At 46.0% G+C, this 24988-nt stretch overlaps 1 protein-coding gene across 5 annotated transcripts; it reads right to left on the bottom strand.

Moving 5' to 3' along the window:
• Positions 1 to 22: 22 nt before the first annotated feature.
• Positions 23 to 24685, bottom strand: psip1a (PC4 and SFRS1 interacting protein 1a). Of its 5 annotated transcripts, none has more exons than XM_064926571.1 (17): positions 24595 to 24685; positions 23847 to 23940; positions 23228 to 23304; positions 22916 to 23054; positions 21576 to 21665; positions 21013 to 21108; positions 19579 to 19638; positions 19129 to 19192; positions 18809 to 18908; positions 18161 to 18359; positions 17747 to 17850; positions 11557 to 11612; positions 11387 to 11457; positions 10138 to 10239; positions 8743 to 8944; positions 1400 to 1496; positions 23 to 1014 (listed from the first exon to the last, which is right to left on the bottom strand). In XM_064926571.1, exons 2-17 carry the CDS (start codon positions 23916 to 23918, stop codon positions 984 to 986), a joined length of 1560 nt encoding a protein of 519 aa, XP_064782643.1. In that variant the 5' UTR covers positions 23919 to 23940; positions 24595 to 24685; the 3' UTR covers positions 23 to 983. The 5 variants fall into 5 exon arrangements, with proteins under 5 accessions (XP_064782643.1, XP_064782640.1, XP_064782642.1 ...); XM_064926568.1 differs by having other exon boundaries at positions 23 to 1009; XM_064926570.1 differs by having other exon boundaries at positions 23 to 1009; positions 17747 to 17847.
• Positions 24686 to 24988: the final 303 nt, after the last annotated feature.

Here is a 24988-nt window from a genome sequence, read left to right as displayed (position 1 = left end):
ATAACTGAATATCAAGTTGTAGTTACCGACAAATGGTTATTGAACCAATGCTTTATTACAAAGGAGGCTAAACAGGCTTTCAGACAGGCACAAAAATACTCTTATTTACATCAATGTCAGCAAATTGGAGGACTTACAACAGACACATTTAAACTTGGTGTGCGAGTGAAAGAAAAAACCTTTGGCACACAAGTAGTATTTCCTTTCTGTGCAACATGTGCACCTACCCGGAGTAATATTGGTCAGTATTGAGTACATTTACTAAACTAACTAGTAATACAAAGACTCCTCTACCAGTAACTACCGTATATTTTATCTTGTATAATTCAGAGTTGAACTGCAAGATCTTGCGATGTCAAACATTAAGTGATTTTAAAACGGACTATAAAGCTTCCTTGTCCCACTCCATTTTTGCCATGACATTCTCAAACATGATACTGTCAATTTTTCACCACATAGCAGAATAGTTCAAAGTAAGGTCAGATATGCAAGTATTATTGGGGCGGCAGGGTAGCCTAGTGGTTAGAGCGTTGGACTAGTAACCGGAAGGTTGCAAGTTCAAACCCCCGAGCTGACAACAAATCTGTCGTTCTGCCCCTGAACAGGCAGTCAACCCACTGTTTCTAGGCTGTCATTGAAAATAAGAATTTGTTCTTAACTGACTTGCCTAGTTAGATTAAGCATATTTTCCTTGTGGAACCACTTTACTACCATCAGTTTAAAAAACAGCCACGGTGGATGCATTCATCATAAAAAATGAAATCTAAAATAGGACTTTGGAAGACACTGCTCTGTAGGGTTTAAGACGTGGGTGTTCAGACCAGAGAAGAGCCTGGATTTGTACGACATGGTGTCAAAGCAACAGGACCTCTTATTGGTGGTGTTTGGACTAGTGTGTGCAGGTGGGATCAGCACAGATCAGTCAGGACTCAGGAGAAGGTCACCAACATCCCCTTCAGTGGAGTCAGTCAGATGTTTCTTCATCAGGTGGATTCCTCTTGGGCCTTCACTACACTGCCGCAAAGGGATTAGAAAATGGGACGGCAACTAGCACAGCGCTGTTAAGAACGTTTATAGAAGTTATACAAACACAAAATGGGACGGCAACTAGCACAGCGCTGTTAAGAACATTTATAGAAGTTATACAAACACAAAATGGGGATGTAACTAGCAAATTGACAAAATACGGATACTTTGAAAATGTTCTTGGTTTAGGACTTCTTGTTCATGAAACCTACTCAGGCCCAAAGAGATACAGTGAACAGAGTGAGATGGAGGCCATTCGCCACCGGCCTAAGGAACATGCAGGATTGATTAAGTCTTGTGAGCAGGCACAGACCTCCAAACACCCAGAACCTATTGGCCTCTGTCCGTCCAACAGTCCATCTGTCTGTCTTACCTGCTGTTATCACCTGTAGAGGCCTCTTCAGCAGGCTTCTCCTTGTCCGACTCCTGCTTCTTATCATCCGGACTGGAGTCGCCATTCATATTGTTATCTAGAGCAAGCGTCACACACACGCACTTTCAGCCTGCATTAATAATCCAAACAGACAACCATCTTCTTGCCCAGACATACATTTTTTTTCCAGCTCTCCTTTTACGACCCCAAATCTGAAATCTCCTGTAGGAGTTAGGAGGGGGATGACATGTGATACGCTCATGCCTATATCTGGGCCAGGCGGAGACTAATCTGATTTTCTATCCATTGGAAATGCCTGTTTCATAGAGATCCTTATCAGAGGTGTGGCTAAATGGTACGGATGTGGTCCCGACTCGAACACAACCCTCCTGGTCATGTTAATACTTACGGAGCCCGTCGTAAAAAAGGGCATAATGCCTACAGACCGGTCATAGTCTGAAAAGTTATAGGATCACAGAAATTGAATTCTATGGTGGTAAGGCTGCTGGGGCATTTTACTCTTAAACCTTGTTCACATTGGCAGTTTGAAATTGCTCAAATCCATTTTTTTTGCATACCTGATTATAATCTGGTATTTTTCCTGCAGTCTGAACAACCAAAAAAAAAAAATCACATGAATCTGATATTTCAAGTCACATTTCAAATCACCTTTGTATGTGGTTTGAAATCAGATTCAAATCGGATTTATTTTCTCTCAAGTGTTTTTTTAAGACTGTTTTTAGGCATATCTTGTTGCTTGCTGATACTCTTGACAGTTTTGACAAGTGGTAGCTAACTATTTTGTTAATTGTTTACAAACAAATTAGTGAATGTGCTAGAGAGCTAAACAGCTAGCTAGTTGACTGCTGTGGCTAGCCAAAAAGGACTCCTTTTCAAAGTTGGATCATATACTTTGAAACTTTAAAAAGGGTGTTTTTACTAGGGGTCACTCATATTACCGCCAGTCACGAGTCATGACCGCAGTAAGATTCCACGTAACCGTTCATGGTAATCTCCTTGTATGCACTCTGGACATTCTTTGGTAGTACCCAACTTGCTGACTACCATCAGGTCCTAATGGCCTGCTACTCAGGGCTCTATTGTCCCGCTAACCACTCTGATGTCAATGCAAATACAATTGAAAATCACATCAAGCACTTATCAAAACAGTAGCCCTATCTTGCTTTTAAAATGCACCTCACGGTGATGATTCATTTGAACAGTGTAAAACATAGTTGGACAGTTCTTTCTAAGGTGATGATTCATTCAAAACTCCCATAAGCATATTGGAGCTGATGCACGAGCCCAGATCCCCCAAAAAGAAAATGGAATTAAGATGTTATAAAATACATACGCCTACTGCATATTACACATGGTAGAAAAACAAAGCTGATTTAAGATGTATTTGGTACATAATTGGTCTACTCTATACAAATTATAGTAATTGCTTTTCAGTGTGGACTGTATTGTTATGCATAATGGATGGACTGGACCTTCTGCTACGCTCCAAAATGTATACCATGAGTCTGGGAGAGAACGTACAGGCCTAGGCCATGCTGTTGGTTCACTGATTGTGCAGGTCGGCTCACAGTTAGCCTGCAATTAGTGAATTTGATTTAATTTTGAATAGCCTTGTAATAGGGAATGTTCATAACTAATTGGGTGACATTCTTGGAGTGAAATAAATATTGTTCTATTTATTTCTCAGCTGCTATAAACTGGCTATAAACCCCAAGTAGCTTACAGAAGGGGTAGTGGGAAAGCACTGCCTCCACTCACTATTCCAGTGCAGACAGATGACGTCTTTCCCCCCCTGCCCCTGTTCCTGTCCATTTGATAAATGGGCCCTTCTAAATTGAAACAAATATTACATTTTTTGGTAAAGACCAGACTAAATTGAGAATAGTTTGATGGTTGAAAATATGATCAGTTGATGAGAGAACAGCTGTGCAGCCTGAGGCAAGGAACAGAGTGCAAGCTTTTTTTAAATACTTTTTCAAATCATCAACAGCTTATAGTCAGTCGGATCATGCAGACCATATACGTTCTGATTTCTAAGACATTCTAATGTTTGCATCATTCACAACTGAAGTTCCCAAATAACTGTAAATCTAGCATATAAGACCTGTTTCAAATGGTCACTTTATGCTCAACACACATACTTCATATGTGCACTCGCTCCAGAATGGGAAAAATATCCTTTCTATTTGATGCAGCTAAGCTCAATTATATTCTTCTTACTATAAAATCATAGAACATAAGATAATGCGATGGGACTTGGAGCGTAGCCAGATAACAGGCCTACAGTAGCCTGGCCGACTCACTTCTATATTATCAGCTAGATGAACAAGCCCATGGAGCGTAGCCAGATAACAGGCCTACAGTAGCCTGGCCGACTCACTTCTATATTATCAGCTAGATGCCCATGGAGCGTAACAAGCCCATGGAGCGTAGCCAGATAACAGGCCTACAGTAGCCTGGCCTGGATGAACAAGCCCATGGAGCGTACAGGCCTACTTCTCATATTTATCAGCTAGATGAACAAGCCCATGGAGCGTAGCCAGATAACAGGCCTACAGTGGCCTGGCCGACTCACTTCTATATTATCAGCTAGATGAACACGCCCATGGAGCGTAGCCAGATAACAGGCCTACAGTAGCCTGGCCGACTCACTTCTATATTATCAGCTAGATGAACAAGCCCATGGAGCGTAGCCAGATAACAGGCCTACAGTAGCCTGGCCGATGGATGAACAAGCCCATGGAGCGTAGCCAGATAACAGGCCTACAGTAGCCTGGCCGACTCACTTCTATATTATCAGCTAGATGAACAAGCCCATGGAGCGTAGCCAGATAACAGGCCTAGTGGCCTGGCCGACTCACTTCTATATTATCAGCTAGATGAACAAGCCCATGGAGCGTAGCCAGATAACAGGCCTACAGTAGCCTATTATCAGCTAGATGAACAAGCCCATGGAGCGTAGCCAGATAACAGGCCTACAGTGGCCTGGCCGACTCACTTCTATATTATCAGCTAGATGAACAAGCCCATGGAGCGTAGCCAGATAACAGGCCTACAGTGGCCTGGCCGACTCACTTCTATATTATCAGCTAGATGAACAAGCCCATGGAGCGTAGCCAGATAACAGGCCTACAGTAGCCTGGCCGACTCACTTCTATATTATCAGCTAGATGAACAAGCCCATGGAGCGTAGCCAGATAACAGGCCTACAGTGGCCTGGCCGACTCACTTCTATATTATCAGCTAGATGAACAAGCCCATGATTATCAGCCTGGCCGACTAGATGAACAAGCCCACAAGCCACTTCTATATTATCAGCTAGATGAACAAGCCCATGGAGCGTAGCCAGATAACAGCCTACAGTAGCCAGATATTATCAGCTAGATGAACATGACAGTAGCCTAACAGGCCTACAGTAGCCTGGCCGACTCACTTCTATATTATCAGCTAGATGAACAAGCCCATGGAGCGTAGCCAGATAACAGGCCTACAGTAGCCTGGCCGACTCACTTCTATATTATCAGCTAGATGAACAAGCCCATGGAGCGTAGCCAGATAACAGGCCTACAGTAGCCTGGCCGACTCACTTCTATATTATCAGCTAGATGAACAAGCCCATGGAGCGTAGCCAGATAACAGGCCTACAGTAGCCTGGCAGACTCACTTCTATATTATCAGCTAGATGAACAAGCCCATGGAAGCAGATAACAGGCCTACAGTGGCCTGGCCGACTCACTTCTATATTATCAGCTAGATGAACAAGCCATGGAGCGTAGCCAGATAACAGGCCTACAGTAGCCTGGCCTCACTTCTATATTATCAGCTACTCACTTCTATATTATCAGCTAGATGAACAAGCCCATGGAGCGTAGATAACAGGCCTACAGTAACTGGAGCGTAGCCAGATAACAGGCCTACAGTCTACTATTATCAGCTAGATGAACCTGGAGCGTAGCCAGATAACAGGCCTACAGTGGCCTTCTATATTTATCAGCTAGATGAACAAGCCCATGGAGCGTAGCCAGATAACAGGCCTACAGTGGCCTGGCCGACTCACTTCTATATTATCAGCTAGATGAACAAGCCCATGGAGCGTAGCCAGATAACAGGCCTACAGTGGCCTGGCCGACTCACTTCTAAAGCCCATGGAGCGTAGCCTATATTATCAGCTAGATGAACAAGCCCATGGAGCGTAGCCAGATAACAGGCCTACAGTGGCCTGGCCGACTCACTTCTATATTATCAGCTAGATGAACAAGCCCATGGAGCGTAGCCAGATAACAGGCCTACAGTGGCCTGGCCGACTCACTTCTATATTATCAGCTAGATGAACAAGCCCATGGAGCGCTAGATGAACAAGCCCATGGAGCGTAGCCAGATAACAGGCCTACAGTAGCCTGGCCGACTCACTTCTATATTATCAGCTAGATGAACAAGCCCATGGAGCGTAGCCAGATAACAGGCCTACAGTGGCCTGGCCGACTCACTTCTATATTATCAGCTAGATGAACAAGCCCATGGAGCGTAGCCAGATAGGCCAGATCACTTCTACAGGCCTACAGTGGCCTACAGTGCCTGGCCGACTCACTTCTATATTATCAGCTAGATGAACAAGCCCATGGCCTACAGTGGCGTAGCTAGATGAACCATGGATAGCCAGATAACAGGCCTACAGTGGCCTGGCCGACTCACTTCTATATTATCAGCTAGATGAACAAGCCCATGGAGCGTAGCTAGATGAACAGATGGAACAGATAACAGGCCTACAGTGGCCTGGCCGACTCGTGTTCTGTTCTTCTAAAATACCTTTTCTTCGTATCATAATGTTTCTTTAGACCTGACGAAAATACATGGACTTATTGCGATGGTGTACATTAAATTGATTTAGACTTTTTTTTAAATGTAGATGTTCCAAAGGGGCGAATCAGCGGCTTGTATGCGAGGAGGCATGGAGATGCTGAATGTGTTTGTTAATTAACGGTCATTTACCGTGAGAACGGCAGTCTTTGCATGACAATAACCTGCTGACCAGATTTCATGACCCTAAAACTGATTTTGAACATTGAAAGCAACTGGGAAATGTCCATGGCAGGCATCGTTGTCACCTAAGCTTGCTACACTTGGGGCGGCAGCGTAGCCCCTGAGCTGACAAGGTACAAATCTGTCGTTCTGCCCCTGAACAAGGCAGTTAACCCACCATTCCTAGGCCGTCATTGAAAATAAGAATTTTTTCTTAACCGACTTGCCTAGTTAAATAAAAGGTAAAATAAATGGAGTGCTAGGAAGCACGTCACGAGCACCACCACCAATCAACACCACCCGTCGTTACTATGACAACTAGCGTAGCCAAGTCAGAAAATGACTTGTCTGAACACACACAAATCCAAATTTGGTCACATGTAACTTGCCATTTGGACAGTCAGGGCTTTAGTCTACACGAGTGGCCTAACCGGTCATAAAGGGTGGCCAATGACGTGGCCAGAACACCAAAGCCTATATGATCAGTAGACAACACTCTTTTCATACAGGGATGAATGCACAATGCTCACGGCAATTTTCATTCCAGTGAATCTCCCATTGACAACATGACGATTTATGCAAAAGTTGCGCGTATTTCCAGTTTGGATCCAGCCCACCATAACTGATTAAATGCAGTGTGGAATCATAATACGATATGTGGGCATAACTAGAATTTGAGATAATTCTCCTAATGTTAACACTGCCTGACTTATGCAAAAATCAGATTTGTGTGTGCATATCACAAGTTGGCATTGAGCCAAGAGCGGATACGTAACTACCTATACTAAGTGAGTGTTTATCTTTCATCACAATATGTTCCCACAGTAATTGTTTATGTAAAAAATGTAATTACTAAAAAAACATTCTAAACAAAGGGCACAGATCTGTTAAGTCTCAGAGTCGGTTTGGCCTTTCTCTATACTGGCTGGTGAAGAGTTTCTCCCAAACGATTAGTCTTTTGGACAGAAATTCACAGGATATGTCACAGGCCACACAATGAGCATTGCAGAACACTGAGGAAGACACACATCCTTCTGAATCTGTAATGTTTGATGAGTTGACGCTCATCACATCTAGGATTTCTATCAGATTCCCAAGGAGGAATATGTAGGGCGTTGACCCTAACCACAGATACTGGGTAATATTTCTTCATCTTTCTGAAGGATTCTGTAGGCTAATCTGATCTGAGACAAGTACTTTAGGACAACTTCTAAACCCAGCTATTGTTGAGTGATCAGGTATCAACCACACGACTCCAAATTACATTAGCCCACTGAGCTAAAGCCTTGGGTTTAGCTCTAGGTCCAGACATACAGTCAGTAGTGTGTCACCAAACCACCTCCCTTACATGTATCACTTATCTCCCACTCCACAAGACCCCGGTCCCACTCCTACACTCCCATTGTTGTGTTGTTCTCCCTGGCCCGCTCAGCCTCCTTCAAAGCACCACTCTTGGCATTACTAAGTTCACCAGTGTGTATATAGAAAGAGAGCCCCAGTCCCTCACTCCTCACTGTACCTGTGTTGTTCTCCCTGTCCCGCTCAGCCTCCTTCAAAGCACCACTCTTGGCATTACTAAGTTCACCAGTGTGTATATAGAAAGAGAGCCCCAGTCCCTCACTCCTCACTGTACCTGTGTTGTTCTCCCTGACCCGCTCAGCCTTCTTCAAAGCACCACTCTTGGCATTACTAAGTTCACCAGTGTGTATATAGAAAGAGAGCCCCAGTCCCTCACTCCTCACTGTACCTGTGTTGTTCTCCCTGGCCCGCTCAGCCTTCTTCAAAGCACCACTCTTGGCATTACTAAGTTCACCAGTGTGTATATAGAAAGAGAGCCCCAGTCCCTCACTCCTCACTGTACCTGTGTTGTTCTCCCTGGCCCGCTCAGCCTTCTTCAAAGCACCACTCTTGGCATTACTAAGTTCACCAGTGTGTATATAGAAAGAGAGCCCCAGTCCCTCACAGTACCTGTGTTGTTCTCCCTGGCCCGCTCAGCCTCCTTCAAAGCACCACTCTTGGCATTACTAAGTTCACCAGTGTGTATATAGAAAGAGAGCCCCAGTCCCTCACTCCTCACTGTACCTGTGTTGTTCTCCCTGGCCCGCTCAGCCTTCTTCAAAGCACCACTCTTGGCATTACTAAGTTCACCAGTGTGTATATAGAAAGAGAGCCCCAGTCCCTCACTCCTCACTGTACCTGTGTTGTTCTCCCTGGCCCGCTCAGCCTCCTTCAAAGCACCACTCTTGGCATTACTAAGTTCACCAGTGTGTATATAGAAAGAGAGCCCCAGTCCCTCACTGTACCTGTGTTGTTCTCCCTGGCCCGCTCAGCCTTCTTCTGGGCTCCCTTCCTGGCCTCCTCCTGCTGCTTCTGCTCTGCTATGGACTTGTTGAGCACCTGGCTGAGCAGCTGGTCCCCCTCCCCCAGCAAGAACATGCTCTTAAACTTGTTGTACAGCATGGTGGACTTGTCCATGATGTCCTGGCTGGCCTTGAACCTCCGGATCTGCTCACCCATGGAGAACAGACAGTAAATACAGGAGATATAGCTGGTCCTCTGTAGCTCAGGTTGGTAGAGCATAGCGCTTGTAACGCCAGGATAGTGGGTCTGTGGAACCCACAGTTCCATACAATTAGCAGATGTTCTTATGTACTCTTATAATGTGATGACCTAAGCAGAAGGAGAGGGCCAAGTGGCAGTAGGTGTGAGTCTATGACCTAAGCAGAAGGAGAGGGCCAAGTGGCAGTAGGTGTGAGTCTATGACCTAAGCAGAAGGAGAGGGCCAAGTGGCAGTAGGTGTGAGTCTATGGCAGTAGGTGTGAGTCTATGACCTAAGCAGAAGGAGAGGGCCAAGTGGCAGTAGGTGTGAGTCTATGACCTAAGCAGAAGGAGAGGGCCAAGTGGCAGTAGGTGTGAGTCTATGACCTAAGCAGAAGGAGAGGGCCAAGTGGCAGTAGGTGTGAGTCTATGACCTAAGCAGAAGGAGAGGGCCAAGTGGCAGTAGGTGTGAGTCTATGACCTAAGCAGAAGGATAGGGCCAAGTGGCAGTAGGTGTGAGTCTATGACCTAAGCAGAAGGAGAGGGCCAAGTGGCAGTAGGTGTGAGTCTATGACCTAAGCAGAAGGAGAGGGCCAAGTGGCAGTAGGTGTGAGTCTATGACCTAAGCAGAAGGAGAGGGCCAAGTGGCAGTAGGTGTGAGTCTATGACCTAAGCAGAAGGAGAAGGCCAAGTGGCAGTAGGTGTGAGTCTATGACCCTAAGCAGAAGGAGAGGGCCAAGTGGCAGTAGGTGTGAGTCTATGACCTAAGCAGAAGGAGAGGGCCAAGTGGCAGTAGGTGTGAGTCTATGACCTAAGCAGAAGGAGAGGGCCAAGTGGCAGTAGGTGTGAGTCTATGACCTAAGCAGAAGGAGAGGGCCAAGTGGCAGTAGGTGTGAGTTTATGACCTAAGCAGAAGGAGAAGGCCAAGTGGCAGCAGGTGTCTATGTAGGGGAAGCTCTACCCTCAACCCCAGCAGTAAGGGTCAGCACATGCATTCTGTGACACTTTTGGTGACATTCACACATTAACTCAGGACACAGCATCTGTGTGGAGGGACTAGCATAATGATTGGTACTTGGTTTATGGTGAAACAAAAGGCATTGAGAACTAAGTGTTTGTGTGTGTGTATGTATGTAGGGGGCAGCTGACAGAGACCTTACCTTTTTGAGTGTTGCAATGAGCTCTGAGTGTTTCTGCAGGTGCTGGGTGGTGACCTGCAGCATGCCCAGCTCATCCAACGCCACCAGACACTTCTTCACATCCTACACACACACACACACGAGACAAAACTATTTATCTTCTTCAACCAGGTGAGTAACAGCCTATTAAACAAAAATACAAAAGGTCAACCCCCCCAAACAATAACAGTATAGTGCAAGGCTGGGGTCAATTCCATTTCAAATCAGTAAGTTAACTGAAATTGGCCATAACTTTTGCTGGTATTGTCACCGATACAGCTGCTGGTATTGTCACCGATACAGCTGCTGGTATTGTCACTAATATACTGCTGGTTTTGTCACTAATATAGCCGTCTTGCCCGTTTGAGAAGGTATGTGTTGACTGGGCATAATGGACATGACTAAGTCACCCAGGATAAAAGCATCTGCTAAATGGCATATTATATGTCACCCAGAAATACATCTGGTAACAGTCAGGAAGGTGTCAAGAGGTCATGTGAACTCAATGACAACTAGTGTTCCCCTTGTCCACACGGGTTGTTCCTTGTATAGAAACTCCTTATTTGTTTTTAATTGTGTTACCATTTTATTTTGCAAATATTGGTCTTACTTTTTCATCTCTGCAGTGTTGGGAATGGGCTCGTAAGCATTTCACTGTTGTATTCAGCGCATGTGACCAATACAAAATGGGATTAGATGTTTCCCCCCATAAATATGGTATTGTTGGTGTTGTTTGGGTGGGGTTGAAGGTTAAGAGTAGCAGAAGAGCCATCCGTTACAATAGACGGACACACAAAACGTTCAACTTGAAATGTACTTATAGCATTGCATAATAACTTCACCCTCGGTCTAACCAATAAGAGCAGCTTCTTTTTCTTTCAGCCTCTGGTAAACCCAGACAAAAACCTGATGCTTTACTCAGTGAACTTGTCTGCTCTGAAGACCTGAATCCATCACAGGTCAAGATAAGGTTCAACGAGACTCTGGCTTCAGTGTGACAGCCACAAATGTCAAACAAAACCAAAAACACCCTTCAAATTACAATGGCTAGGCTAGGAGGATCCATTAAACTGTCTCCCAACTAAAACCTAGAATGATTTGAAAGCTTCTTCTTCTGCAAAAAGTGAGTGTGTAAAATGACCCTGGTGAAGTAAATAATTGATTGTCTCTTGGGTAAGGGCTCTGTAGAAGACAAGGTCTAGATTTAGGACAGTCTTTTAGGGCAACTTACTGGGTTGTCAATCTTGAGGGAGATTTTGATTTCTCCATGCAGCCTCTGCAGCCTCGATTCTATCGATATCTCTGCCATGAAGGAAACAAAAACCAACATCGGTCATGATTTGTTCATGAAAGCCAGAGTTGATCCATCTCGACAGAGGACAAGTAGCACCAAGTAGTCACCTTTCTTCTTGTCTCCTTTCCTTTCATCCACTTTGTTTCCATCATCTTTGTTTTGCCTGAAACACAGAAGCCCATTAACGCACCAAATCAACTCAGGTCATGTGTCCATTTCAATTTGAAGTTCACATGCAAATGACTTACCAAAAACCTCACACGTACTCACACACGTACTCACACACGTACTCACACACGTACTCACACACGTACTCACACACGTACTCACACACACAACCAAACTGAACTGCCAGTCATTTTAAGAGTAGCACGACTGGAAATTCCATCATCAACATATCAACTGGAGATCATTTGAGATGGATGTACAGAACAGGGAACCCAATTCCCACCCCATCCAGACCCCTACGGAGTGTTTTTATGGAGACTTCTGTCCAGCGCCAGCAGGAGATGTGGGATGTCAGGGCCCCGTGTGGGGGGGGGTGTGGAGCCCCTGGGGGGGATGTGAGCCCCCGTGTGTATGTGGAGCCCCCGTGTGGGGGGGGGGATGTGGAGCCCCCCACCCCATGGGGGGATGTGGAGCCCCCGTGTGGGGGATGTGGAGCCCCCGTGTGGGGGGGATGGGAGCCCCCGTGTGGGGGGGGATGTGGGGTGGGATGTGGAGCCCCCGTGTGGGGGGGGTGGAGCCCCCGTGGGGGGGGGATGTGGAGCCCCGTGTCAGGGGGATGTGGAGCCCCGTGTGGGGGGGATGTGGAGCCCCCGTGTGGGGGCGGTGTGGGGGGATGAGGCCCCCGTGTGGGGGGGGATGTGGAGCCCCCGTGTGGGGGGGATGTGGAGCCCCCGTGGGGGGGGATGTGGAGGCCCCGTGTGGGGGGATGTGGAGCCCCGTGTGGGGATGGGCCCCGTGTGGGGGGGGGATGTGGAGCCCCCGTGGGGGGGGGATGTGGAGGCCCCGTGTGTGGGGGATGTGGAGCCCCCGTGTGGGGGGGGCCCCCATGTGGAGCCCCGTGTGTGGGGGGGGATGTGGAGCCCCCGTGTGTGGGGGGGGGGATGTGGAGCCCCCGTGTGGGGGGATTGTTTGAATGTTAAATGACGAGACAGAGGCATTGATGCGAGTAACCGGTCTTGTTCAGTACATCACAATCCATCCGGGTATCTCAAGCACACCGGTAAATCACATGAGTTGCAGTAATGAACATTTACCAACAGATGTCATCACTGTGCCATCTTACACCCATAACAGCTTCCCTTTAATAAAATAGGACAGGAGGTGTCAATTCACTACCAAAACAAACCTCGTAATAATTTCCAACATGAACAGTTTGGCTTTTTTTTTCTCAGGTAACAACAACACATTTTGATATTCTCTTCACTTTTATCTCTGATAACAATGTCTGATGGGAAACCTACAGATAAAGTCTTTTTGGTGGCTGGGACAGACGCCCGCAGCGTGAAAAGACAGGGGGCTTGTCTGCGAGGACTGCGGGTCCCCGCACAGGCGTGTCACCTGACTGTCTAAGGGGAGTATTGATGGGCGAGGGAGCGGTCGACCTGTGATCCCCTGGCTCTTCGCCCAGTGCCTCAGGCCCCATGTGACATGCTGGGGTTCTGTCTTCTGTCATGCGACCCCTTTGGCCATCAGGGTTCTGAGTAGGTGCTGGCTCAGCAATCCGAAGGTCAACCCTGTTACGACGGTACAGTGATCCATTCACTGAGACCAAGTAGGAGCGTGGTGCCACTTTCTGTACACAGGATCCGAGTCTCCAGAAGCCTGTCCGGTCCCCTGGTAGTGGCTTCATTCGCACCGTTTCACCCACCCTGAGCTCAGGTAAGTCTTTGGCTGATTTGTCGTAGATGAACTTGGAGACCTGTCTTCTGTGACGTAGCTTCACCAGCACGTCTGTCACCACACATGGCACCAGGAGAGTGCTGCCTACTGGCAGAGCTGCTTTTAAGCGCCGTGTCGGGCTGCTATCCATGCCTTCTGTCGGGGTATTGCGCCACTGCAGGATTGCTTTCCAGGCATCTTTGCCCTCTCGCAGAGCCTTTTTGCAGAGGTTTTTTGCGATTTTTACTGCGGACTCCGCCTTCCCATTAGCTTTTGGGTGTCGTGGTGATGAAGTGACGTGCTCGAATTCCCATCCTGCAGCAAATTTTCGGAACTCAACTCCGGAGAATTGGGGTCTATTGTCTGGAATTACCCTGTCTGGCTGGCCATAGCAGGCAAACTGAGCCCTGCAGCATTTGATCATTGTCTCTGCTGAGAGGTCGGGGAGGAGGCCAATCTCCCAAAAGTCTGAGTAATGATCGACTACCAGCAGAAAGTCTTTGCCACTGTGCTGGAAGAGATCTAGACGTACTATCTGCCAGGGGCGCATCGGTAGCTCGTGGGACATCACCGTCTCTATGTTGCTCAATGGCATATTCATTGCAGATTGTGCATTTACTGACATAGTCTTTGATTACACTCTGCATTCCTGGCCAATACAGTGTGTTACGTGTTTGTCTGTAACAGGCCTCACCTGCTATGTGACTTGAGTGCACGTGAGCCAATATCTCAGGGCGCAGAGACCGGGGAATAATGACTCTGACTCTTGAAAATTACTCAGTTTTGAACACTGAGCTCCTCTTTGACTGGCCAATATTCTCTGATGGCTAAAGCAGTTTCTTCCCTGCAGTCGGGCCAGCCCATCAGAATCACAGACCTCAATGCCTGGAGTTGCTCGTCCCTGTCTGTGTGCTGTCTGATTTGTATAAGGCGCTGGTCCGTAACATTGAGGTAGTCAGCCTGGTTGATGTGTTCAACATCCACTTGCTCTGTTTGTAAGCTGCACACTGCGTGTTGTTCATGCATGGAGCGTGTGTGAGTGCCTGATGCAGTAGCCCTGCTGAGCGTGTCACTCACATACATCTCTGGCCCTGGCTTATACACCACCTTGAGGTTGTAGTTTTGTAAGGCCAGTAGCATGCTCTGCAATCGTTTTGGGTCATTCAGGAGAGGCTTGCTGAATATAGCAATAAAGGGCTTGTGATCTGTCTCTGCCCGTACAGGTAGTGGTGGAAGCGTTGGCATGCAAACAATGCTGAGGCACTCCTTCTCTATCTGGGCATAGTTCTGCTCTGTTGGGGAGAGGGCCCTAGAGGCGAATGCAACGGGCTGGCCCTCCTGCATGAGGCAAAAGACAAGTCCATACTGGCTTGAGTCACTCTGAATCGTGACAGGTTGACACATTGTATTATGGCAGTACAGGTGTCTGGGTGACCAGTTGTTTTATTTCCCTCACCGCTGGGTCATGTTTTGGGAGCCAATGCCAGATGGTGTCCTTGTCCATGAGCCTCCTTAGTGGCTCACACACTTCAGAGAGCCGCGGTAGGAACTTGGTCAGGTAGGTGATGAATCCGACGAAGCGCTGCACTGCCTTCACGTCAGATGGGTGGGGCATTTCCAAGACAGCCTTCACTCTTTCAGGATCCGCCTTCAATCCGGTGGAGGACAAGATGTGCCCATGAAAGCGGACCTCTGGCACTTTAAACTGAAGCTTTTTTATGCTTAGCCTTAGCTTGACCTGTCTGCATCTGACCATCAGGGCCAGCAGCTTGGCGTCATGGTCACATTCTGCCTCCTCATCACTGTCCCCACAGCCCAATACGAGGATGTCATCTACTATGGGTTCCACGCCACTGAGTCCCATCAACAGCTCATGCTGTTTCCGCTGATACACCTCTGGAGCCACAGAGACACCAAACCCAGGGTGTCCAAAAGGTGGTCATGTAGCTGCTGGGCTCGTCAAGCTTGCACTGCAGGAAGGCATCTCTGGCATCCACGAGCGTGAAGACTCTGGCCTTTGGGAGCTTGTAAAGAACATCCTCCAACGTGAGCATAATGTAATGTGAACGTCGCAGAGCCCGGTTGAGGTGTTTAGGATCAATGCATATCTGGTTTCTTGACGATAACCATGTTACTTATCCAGTCTGTAGGCTCGGTGATGGATTTGATGTGGCCATCTGCTTCGTATTTGTCAAGCTGAGCCTTCGTAGCTGCTTTCATGGCCACTGGTACATTGCACACTGGACAGGCTGGATTGCTGTGTCCAACTCAAAGTGGACTTCCCCGGGAACTGACTCGACCGGTGCGTTGAAGACATCATGGTACTTGCTTAGGAGTGTCTCCTTGCTCAGGGCCCAGCCTGGACTTTGTCTATAATGTTAAGATCAGCTGGGATGGTGAAGTTAATAAGCCCAAGGCGCTCGCATGTAGAACCTGATACTAATGGCTGTTGACCAGCCTCAACCATTTCAAACTCAAGGGTGTGTTTCTGGCCACGTAAAACACACTCTGTCACAAACAGGCCTAAAGAGGTCATGAACTGGCCTGAATACAGTTTCAGCTTGGTGCTACTCTGTGTGAGTTTGTCTCTGGGCGCGAGCCTCCTTTTGTCTTTACGGCTCATAACGTTGCATGTGGCCCCTGAATCTAGCTGGCATTGCTGTGGTTTATTATTAAGTAGCAGACAAACCACTTTTGTCCTTTTGCCCTCACTGCCCCTATGCACTCGCTAGCATGTACATCCTCTGTGCTGTCGTTCCCTTCATCTGTGTTTGTTTCCATGGAGTGCACTTTACCCTCCTTTCTCTTGCTTTTCATGCAGACCCTTGCTAAGTGATTAGCTGTACCACAGGATTTGCATATTTTTCCATAGGCTGGGCAGTGTTCTTTTCCTCGTCCATGAGAAATGCCACAATATCGGCATGTATTGGGGTTGTCTACTGCAGAGTTGGCTGTAGTATTAGCATTAGCTGTGGCAAAGGGGAATTTCTTTACTGGCTGCCTGAATGTAGCATTGACATTGTCCGTATGTTGCCTTTCTAGCTCCATGGACCTTATCCATATATCAGTAAGCTCTGCTGCACGTCATGTCTCCACTGCCAAGGCCAGCGTCAGGTCACGTTCTCTCAGCAAACGTCTGCAGGTGCCCTCATCAGTTATGCCAAGCACAATCTATCTCTGATCAGTTCATCTCTTAAAGCACCATAGTCACATGTAGCTGCCTTTTCCCTTAACCTAGTGACAAAGCTGTCAATGGACTCCCCGTCCTCCTGTTTGCAACGACCGAAAACATAACGCTCGTAGATGACGTTCTTTGCTGGCTTAAAGTAATGTTCAAGAGCATCAAGAATAGCTGCAGCGTTACCTTGCTGAGCTGCTGTTAGGTTCAGGTTGTGTTTGTATACGTGTTGGCATTCAGTTCCCATTATAGTCCTCAAAGTGGCAGCTACTACCTCATCGTCCTTTTCCAGAAGTCCTGTTGCTAGCGCATAGTCCTCCCATTCACCTCGAAACGTATCCCAGTTCGTGCTCCAATCCCCGTTGAGCTTCATAATGGCGGGAGGGGGAATGTTCGCTGCCATGTCTAACCGGTGCTAACAACACTGAAGCTAACTAGCAAACTCACTCTAGCTAAGGCCAATTCTGGCAAAATATTACTCAAATAAGCATTTGTTTGGTAAACCAGAACAGGTGATTCTAATTTGCAGAAAGCATGGTTAGTTATCCGACTCCATGTTTGAATGTTAAATGACGAGACATAAGCATTGATGCGAGTAACCAGTCTTGTTCAGTACATCACAATCCATCCGGGTATCTCAAACACACCAGTAAAACACATGAGTTGCAGTAATGAACATTTACCAACAGATGGCATCACTGTGCCATCTTACACCCATAACAGGGATGTGGAGCCCCCGTGGGGGGGATGATGTGTGGAGCCCCCGTGGGGGGGATGATGTGTGGAGCCCCCGTGGGGGGGGATGATGTGTGGAGCCCCCGTGGGAGGGAAATGATGTGTGGAGCCCCGTGGGAGGGAAATGATGTGTGGAGCCCCCGTGGGGGGGAAATGATGTGTGGAGCCCCCGTGGGGGGGAAATGATGTGTGGAGCCCCCGTGGGGGGGATGATGTGTGGAGCCCCCGTGGGAGGGAAATGATGTGTGGAGCCCCCGTGGGAGGGAAATGATGTGTGGAGCCCCCGTGGGAGGGAAATGATGTGTGGAGCCCCCGTGGGGGGAAATGATGTGTGGAGCCCCCGTGGGGGGAAATGATGTGTGGAGCCCCCGTGGGGGGAAATGATGTGTGGAGCCCCCGTGGGGGGAAAATGATGTGTGGAGCCCCCGTGGGGGGGAATGTGGAGCCCCCGTGAAAGGTGAGTGTTGGGAGAGAGATAAAACGGATGGTTGCCTTACTCTTTCTGCTCGTCTGGTTTGCGTCGTTGACGATCGTCTTTGTCCCCTGTCTCGGTCAGAGTGGGCTGCTGCCGCTTGCGGTCTCCCGCAACCCCCTTGCTCTTCTAATGGTTAACGGGGTGGAGAAAGAGATGCTGATTGGATGTACATACATGTAGACATGCTTGGCTAGCACCGTTTGTCATGACATGGTTTCACTGTGTAACTGTCTGCTTCACTAGGCTATTTAGGGCACACTCTGTAATAGTGGAAACTATTAACTAAATTAGAATAACTAGTTCACTACTTTTGACCAGAGCCCCAGGCACCCTAATCCCTATTTAGTGCACTACTCCCTGTGGTCAATAGTAGTGTACCACATAGGGATTAGGGTTCCATTTGGGACACTTCCCTGTCTGGTTGTGGAACACCCACCTCCTGGTTCTCTGAGTCAGAAGAGCTCTCCTCTTTGGTCTGTCTCCTCCGTTTAGCATCAGGGTCCTTCTTCCCCTCCAACTCTCTCCCTTTGTTGTCTTCCTTCTTTCTCCTCCCGTCCAGCCTCTTCTCCTCCTCTCCTCTCTTGGACTTGTCTTCCGGCGTCCTCTTTCTCTTTCTCTCCGACTCAGCAGTGTCCCTGAATGGAGAGAAACGTCTTTTAGGGGTTATTTTACCCAGGAAATCAAAGCAATGTTGCTCAATGGTAGCTACAGTAGTGGTGAGCCAGTGTTGTTTTTCTGACAGTGAAACAGTCCGTTAATGATGGATTACTAATGGATCCTTTAAAATCAGCAGATGGGTCTCATATAGAGATTCTATTATATACATAGAACCGAAATTGTATAGAACTGAAATTCTTAAAATACACATTTATTGTTCTTGTAAATGCACATTTGGTCTTATTGTATGTATTTCTGTGTGTTTCTTGTCTGTCTGTCTGTCTCTTGCTCTAGATAACAATATGAATTGCGACTCCAGTCCGGATGATAAGAAGCAGGAGTCGGACAAGGAGAAGCCTGCTGAAGAGGCCTCTACAGGAGATAACAGCAGGTAAGACAGACAGATGAACCATAACCACAACCGTACATGTCACTGCCTGAGCCCTGGGGGTCCTGCTGCTGGAGTAGGAGCATCTTCTCAGCTTTGGTCTTCCTGCCTCGCCGCTTAGGAGTGGGGCCCTCTCCATCTGGACGCACACAGGTCATAGAGTTTGGAGTTAGGAGTCGTCATCAGCTATCATAATGAGGGGGACACTACTGTCCCAATACAGAGGAGCACTATGCAAGCTGTTTTCCATTACTTTGGTTGTTGTTTTACCCTTTGACAAAACAATAGAGTGCCTGGGGTAGGTCTGCTGTCTTGCACACAGTGGGAAAGGTAGAGGGTTGCATTGACAGACACTGTACCTTGAGGGCTGGATGTGGGACTGTTGGCAGCGTCCTCTTTCTCAGAGTCGGCCTCTACATCACTCTGACAAGAGACACAAGACAGTGAGTTTAGGTTCAAAGTGATTCACAAGTTGTATTATGTCTAGATTAGGTGAATTCATGTTATACTTCAGCAATAATGCCCGGGGGGTGTGGTATATGGTCAATATACCACGGCTATGGGCTGTTCTCATCCACGACGCAACACAGAGTGCCTGGATACAGCCCTTAGCTGTGGTATTTTGTACATATACTACAAACCCCAGAGGTGCCTTATTGCTGTTATAAAACCTGTTACCAACATAATTAGAGCAGGAAAAATAAAATATTTTGTCATCCCCATGCTATACGGTCTGATATACCACGGCTGTCAGCCCATCAGCATTCAGGGCTCGAACCACCCAGTTTATAAATGAGGATATGGGATACCTTTTTCTTCCTTCTTCTCTTGGGTTTGGGAGTGTCTGTAGATTCATTTGGTGTGGGGTCCTAGAAAATACAGACATACAGAGGCTGTCAAATAGATTGACACACACAATGCGGTGCAGTGCAATGGAGTAAATGTTCTGCTTTTCTATAAAGTTGCTATTTTTACACTGTAGGCACATGAAACTTAGCACAGGTGAGAAATTACACAGTAAACAAGAATCATTGGCTCCAAACAAATTAATTTGATCAATTTAATCCAAGCCATTATTTTACTTTGAAGTTAGAAATCTTAATGTATTTATTTTTTGTCATGTACAGTTGTAAATCAAACAAATACACGTGTAAACACCAACTTCTTTCAATTTTAACTTATTTTAGAATAAATAGTAAATCATACAAAGATACCAATATAAACCATGCAAGGGTGCCAATATATTTGACTGCATCTGTATTGGAATAATTCCCTCCCAACTGTCCTTGCCATAAAATAAGGGGAAGTTGTGTTTCAGCCACATCTAGTGGATTACTGTGGTATTACACCTACCAAGTCAGCAGGCAAGAGTCTAGTTTCCAAGTCCCAGAACAGTTCCTACCAAATGAAGGATCAGTCATTGGCGCAAGAGAGCAACTTACCTTTCTCCAGAGAGACATAGAATGCCATGCAAAAATAAAACATAAATATGTTGCTTTAACTGATAAGAATTGCTGTAGTTCAGCCCACCAATTAAAAGCTTGATAAAAACACCACAAGGAGTGAGGGAGCAACACGTGCCACTGATCAACAATCAGGCCTCTGTGCCTGAGTCAGTAAAACAGTCTAGTACATCAAACCTTTAGGAGGTAGGAAGGAAAGGGAGGGAACATGCATTCAGGTCATGCAAATTACATTTAACATACCACATCTAATTCACAAAAACATTTACCCATTTATTTACATTTTTATGGTGAAGGACCACTCTCACTAAACACAACATTTGCGTCATCCCCCATAGTGAGAGCCCAGGTTTGTTCAAAATGAATGACAGTGGTTATTTTAAGGGCACAATCACACCAATATCCATGGTATATTAAACTTACAGGCTGTAACAGGTTCTGAAAACTCCTCTCTCTTTGATCTCTCACCATTCACTACAGGGAAATAACCTTCCATACCCCTATCCTCCCCTGTAGGTCAGTGGTACAGTTGTAAAACACTCAAAATACTATTGTTACCAACAGAAAAACCAGGCTAGCTAAGAAACAGAGGGAGGATACGGCGCCAAACCATCACCTTAAGGCTTTGCAACGGGAGTCGTGCAAGCCAATGGTAACACGGTTGCCTAGCAATAGGAACAAAATAACACCACCTATAAAAGGAAAGTCACCAGGTGCCATGTCATGCTTTCCCTAAGTGGGGTGGGAGGGTCACCTATCCCATCATGCAACAGTACGTACATCCTGGCCCTGGGGCTGTCCCTGTTCAGAGACCTGCATGCCCCCATCCTCCTCATCATCCTCCTCCTGTCCAGCCTCACTCTCAGCCCCCGACACCTGTGTAACCATATCAAAACACACAGGGCCCAGGGTATGGGGGGTTAGGTTAGTTATTTAGTGGGGCCAATTGACAGCTAGACAGAGAGAGAAGTTGGGCCCTGTCTCTCCCTTGACTTCAGTCCTTCGCTCCCAGACAATTCCACACGTAATTGGGATTCAGCTTGGACAAACAACTCTGGTCAAGTACTAGTAATATACCACACAAATTACATTTGCCAATTCAAGATTTGCCTCCTGGGGTATTACGACACAAAGCACGGTACCATTGGCAAAAGGAGACAACATCAACAGCAGACAGACACATTGGTACAAGAGCGCACAGCATTTAATGTTACGTAGGCCTGGTGCTAGTCAAGAAAGTGAGGTTAGTCAGTATTCTATGGTGTTCACGTGAATAACACAGTAAAGTCCATATCAAAATAATGACCTATGAATTAAGGTAGATGGTAGAATAGTCGACCTACTTTGGGTTTCTTCCTCTTCTCATAATCTCCCTCCTCGTCTGGGTTACTGTCAGAGTCCTTCTCCGTTACGTTATCCGACAGCATCATTTGCTAATGAAAGAAAACCAAACATGTTACTAAAAATAAGAAAACATTCCTAAATCACAGACCGAGGAACAGACTACTTTAACCCCAAAACCCAACCTTAAAGGGGAAATACACATTTGAAACAATAACAAAAAGGCGTCACTTGTTTTGGTAAACAGCTGAGGGATGGGCCTTGAGAAATAGAATATTACTGCTCTAGCATTCATAGGCAGAACTATGGATGCAAGGACTGACCATCCATGATATCCAAATTATAGATTTAACCACATATTTTGAAGCTATACAGTGTTTGTTGACATTGACTGTTTTTTTAAATGTTGAGTTAAACAAGTTTATATTATGGGTTCTGATGGGGTATGACACTTGAACTAAGTTATATTCTTCAAGAATCAATGGCTATATATCATTAATTTAACAGCCCAAAAATGGGTGTAGCAATAGTAGATTGCCCCTTTAACCATTAGGGCAACCCCCCCACAGAGAACTCCAGGGTCATGTTAATTTGGCACTAAATGGAAGTAAATTGATTAATGTGCTGATTGTTGGGGGAGCTAGCACATAAGTATTTAATTGCACCGTTTACACCTGCTGTAAACTGTGTACGTGGCAAATAAAATCAGATTTGATGGGCTAGCTAAAAGTCTAGTTGTCCCTGACCCGACTCTTAACGTGCAACGTAGACGGGCGCGGATTAGGCCCCTCATCCTCCCCACTTGTTTCTGTCTGAAGTCACTAGACCATTAACAGGCATCATACAGTCTTAGAGGTGAATGTTTCTGTCTGAAGTCACTAGACCATTAACAGGCATCATACAGTCATAGAGGTGAATGTTTCTGTCTGAAGTCACTAGACCATTAACAGGCATCATACAGTCTTAGAGGTGAATGTTTCTGTCTGAAGTCACTAGACCATTAACAGGCATCATACAGTCTTAGAGGTGAATGTTTCTGTCTGAAGTCACTAGACCATTAACAGGCATCATACAGTCTTAGAGGTGAATGTTTCTGTCTGAAGTCACTAGACCATTAACAGGCATCATACAGTCTTAGAGGTGAATGTTTCTGTCTGAAGTCACTAGACCATTAACAGGCATCATACAGTCTTAGAGGTGCTTAGAAGTACGTAACGTACTTTTCATACGGCTTTGAGGCTGAACGCTCATATTCACTCTCTGTTGCATAACGTCTTCCGTTTGTGTGCCCTCATGGACACGAACCAGAGCAACATGACAAAAGAGAGGAGATAAAACAAACCTTCTCTCCATTCAGCTCCACCTTTGGGTTGTTCTCAACCTCCCACAGGCCTTCGTTGAAGCCCTTTCTCTTGTTAGGCTTGGCATACTTCTCTTTATTGGGCAGGTAGGGATATATATCTTTGGGGCCTAGGAATGCACTGCAATAGAGGAGGAAAGTCAATGCATAGATGCTTTTCTGGTGCTCAAACTGATGTTTGTATATTGTACACAATGCCAATATCAAGTACTGGTGTATTGTTCAGATAGAGGGTGTAGTGTATTGCAGTATAGTGTATGGGTGAGACGGGAACTACTGCAGCTAACTGCTTACGTTTCATGGGTACCAAAGAAAAAGATGGGAAACTTCATGTTGGCCGGCTTCACAGCTCCATCAGAGTAGTCATTAATCTGGTAGAAAGGGAAAGAGCACTGAATTGATTAGCCTAGTGTGTACATGTCATGTAATTGGCAGACAATTCAAAACATCCATCTTTAATAAATGCCCTATGTGACAAATTATCTGTGTAACAAGTGCTTTAAGTGTTTAGAATGGAAGTAACAACTATAATACCATGAAATAAGACAAATGACTATATGTTAGAGCTGGGATGATAAACCAAAAATAATCGACAGACCATACCCATCACAGGCATTTTGCTGATATTGTTCATTAAGATAAGTAGCCTATACTAGAGAAATAGGAAGTTTGAAATGAAATAATTGTGCTAATATGAGTGATTGTTAATGGGACAATTGATGGCTACAATCAGCAAACTAGTAGTAGTAGTTTAAAATAATAATACATGAAAACATGTGGTGTAAATGTATCGTTATTGCATAATTTCGGACAATTTATCGCGATATGGATTTTTGTCGATCTCGCCCAGCTCTACATTCGTCGTTATGGTAAATGGAAGTAACTTGTCTTGTGTGATTGTGTATTGGCTTACCCTGGCAGGCCAGTGAGGGTAGCCCTTCATCTTCGCAAAGATCAGGTCACCCGGTTTGTAATCACGAGCCATTCTTCTTGCGACGTACGGCACTCTGTTGACACATGTGACCAATCACATTTGATGTGATATAATAATAATACACAGATCATCTACACAGTGCAAACAGAATGCAACTTTAGCCTACATACACAGAAAGAACAGCTAGATGAAATGCATCAAGTCCTACGAAAAAGCCAATTGGGAAAATGTTACAGGACCATGCACCTACCTATTGCACACCTGAATTGAGTTTCAGATGTGGATCCATTCTACAAGTGTCCGATTCAGAAGACATGCACGATTCGTGCATAACAGTGTGGGTATGTAGAAAAGACACTAACCCTTACCCCCATGCATTAGCCCATCGGGTCGTGCACACAAACAGAAACCTGGACGAATCCAGTTTCATTCCAAACACCGATATTCTCCCGCGACCCATGAACAGGGCATTACATATGTTTACATGTAGATAAAAGTTCATGCTTGTCAAAATGTAGCTACCTCGTGTTTAGATACAATGTTTCCTTTTCGCGACATTCTAGTATTTTCCGGTGACAACATGAACATGCTGCCTTTCCAGCTTTGATCTCAGTTCAAAACGAACTAATACATACCGTTAAGAAAGGAATACTATTATGTGTATGTTAGTATCATATTCACAAACATTCTGAATGGTGTTACCTAGAAGAAAATATAAAATGCTTACCAAAGTAGTGCTATATTCGTAGCTAGCTAAGCAGCCTACACAACTTGTCCTGCTCCCGCGCAACACGGTAATGGATTTTACCATAATAGCTCTAAAATAGGGTGAGCTAAAATCCTAAACACAAAAATTATAGTCTTTGCAATGTGTATCTTGATCTTTCTTACGTGAAGAAAGTAATTGAAGTGACGTTATTTGTGCTTCTGGTGTGCACACAGTTGTATTTGTAGATGTAATCAATGCAAGACCATTCAAGTGGATGAGGTACACCCCTCTTATAAGATGCAAGTTTAGGAGAACTGCGCAAGTACATTTCCTTGGTACTGATGCTGCATTCTGTTATTATGGTTGACCAAGTCCACATGTGATCATTTTGACAGCTATTACAGTTGACTTG

The sequence above is a fragment of the Oncorhynchus masou genome, chromosome 20 (genome assembly GCF_036934945.1).
Source record: "Oncorhynchus masou masou isolate Uvic2021 chromosome 20, UVic_Omas_1.1, whole genome shotgun sequence".
In the NCBI taxonomy this organism is placed as follows: domain Eukaryota; kingdom Metazoa; phylum Chordata; class Actinopteri; order Salmoniformes; family Salmonidae; genus Oncorhynchus; species Oncorhynchus masou.
Note: the sequence above shows the minus strand (reverse complement) of the source record. Positions and strands in the feature narration are given on the sequence as shown.

Excerpts from the sequence above, each read along its gene's own strand:
- psip1a (XM_064926568.1), bottom strand. The coding sequence starts at position 23,918 with ATGGCTCGTGATTACAAACCGGGTGACCTGATCTTTGCGAAGATGAAG. Across the intron at positions 19,193-19,578 it reads AGAGAAGAAGGAAGAAAAAG|AGTGATGTAGAGGCCGACTC; the intron begins GTATCCCATATC and ends GTCTCTTGTCAG. Across the intron at positions 1,497-8,742 it reads GGCCAGGGAGAACAACACAG|ATAACAATATGAATGGCGAC; the intron begins GTACAGTGAGGG and ends CGCTTGCTCTAG.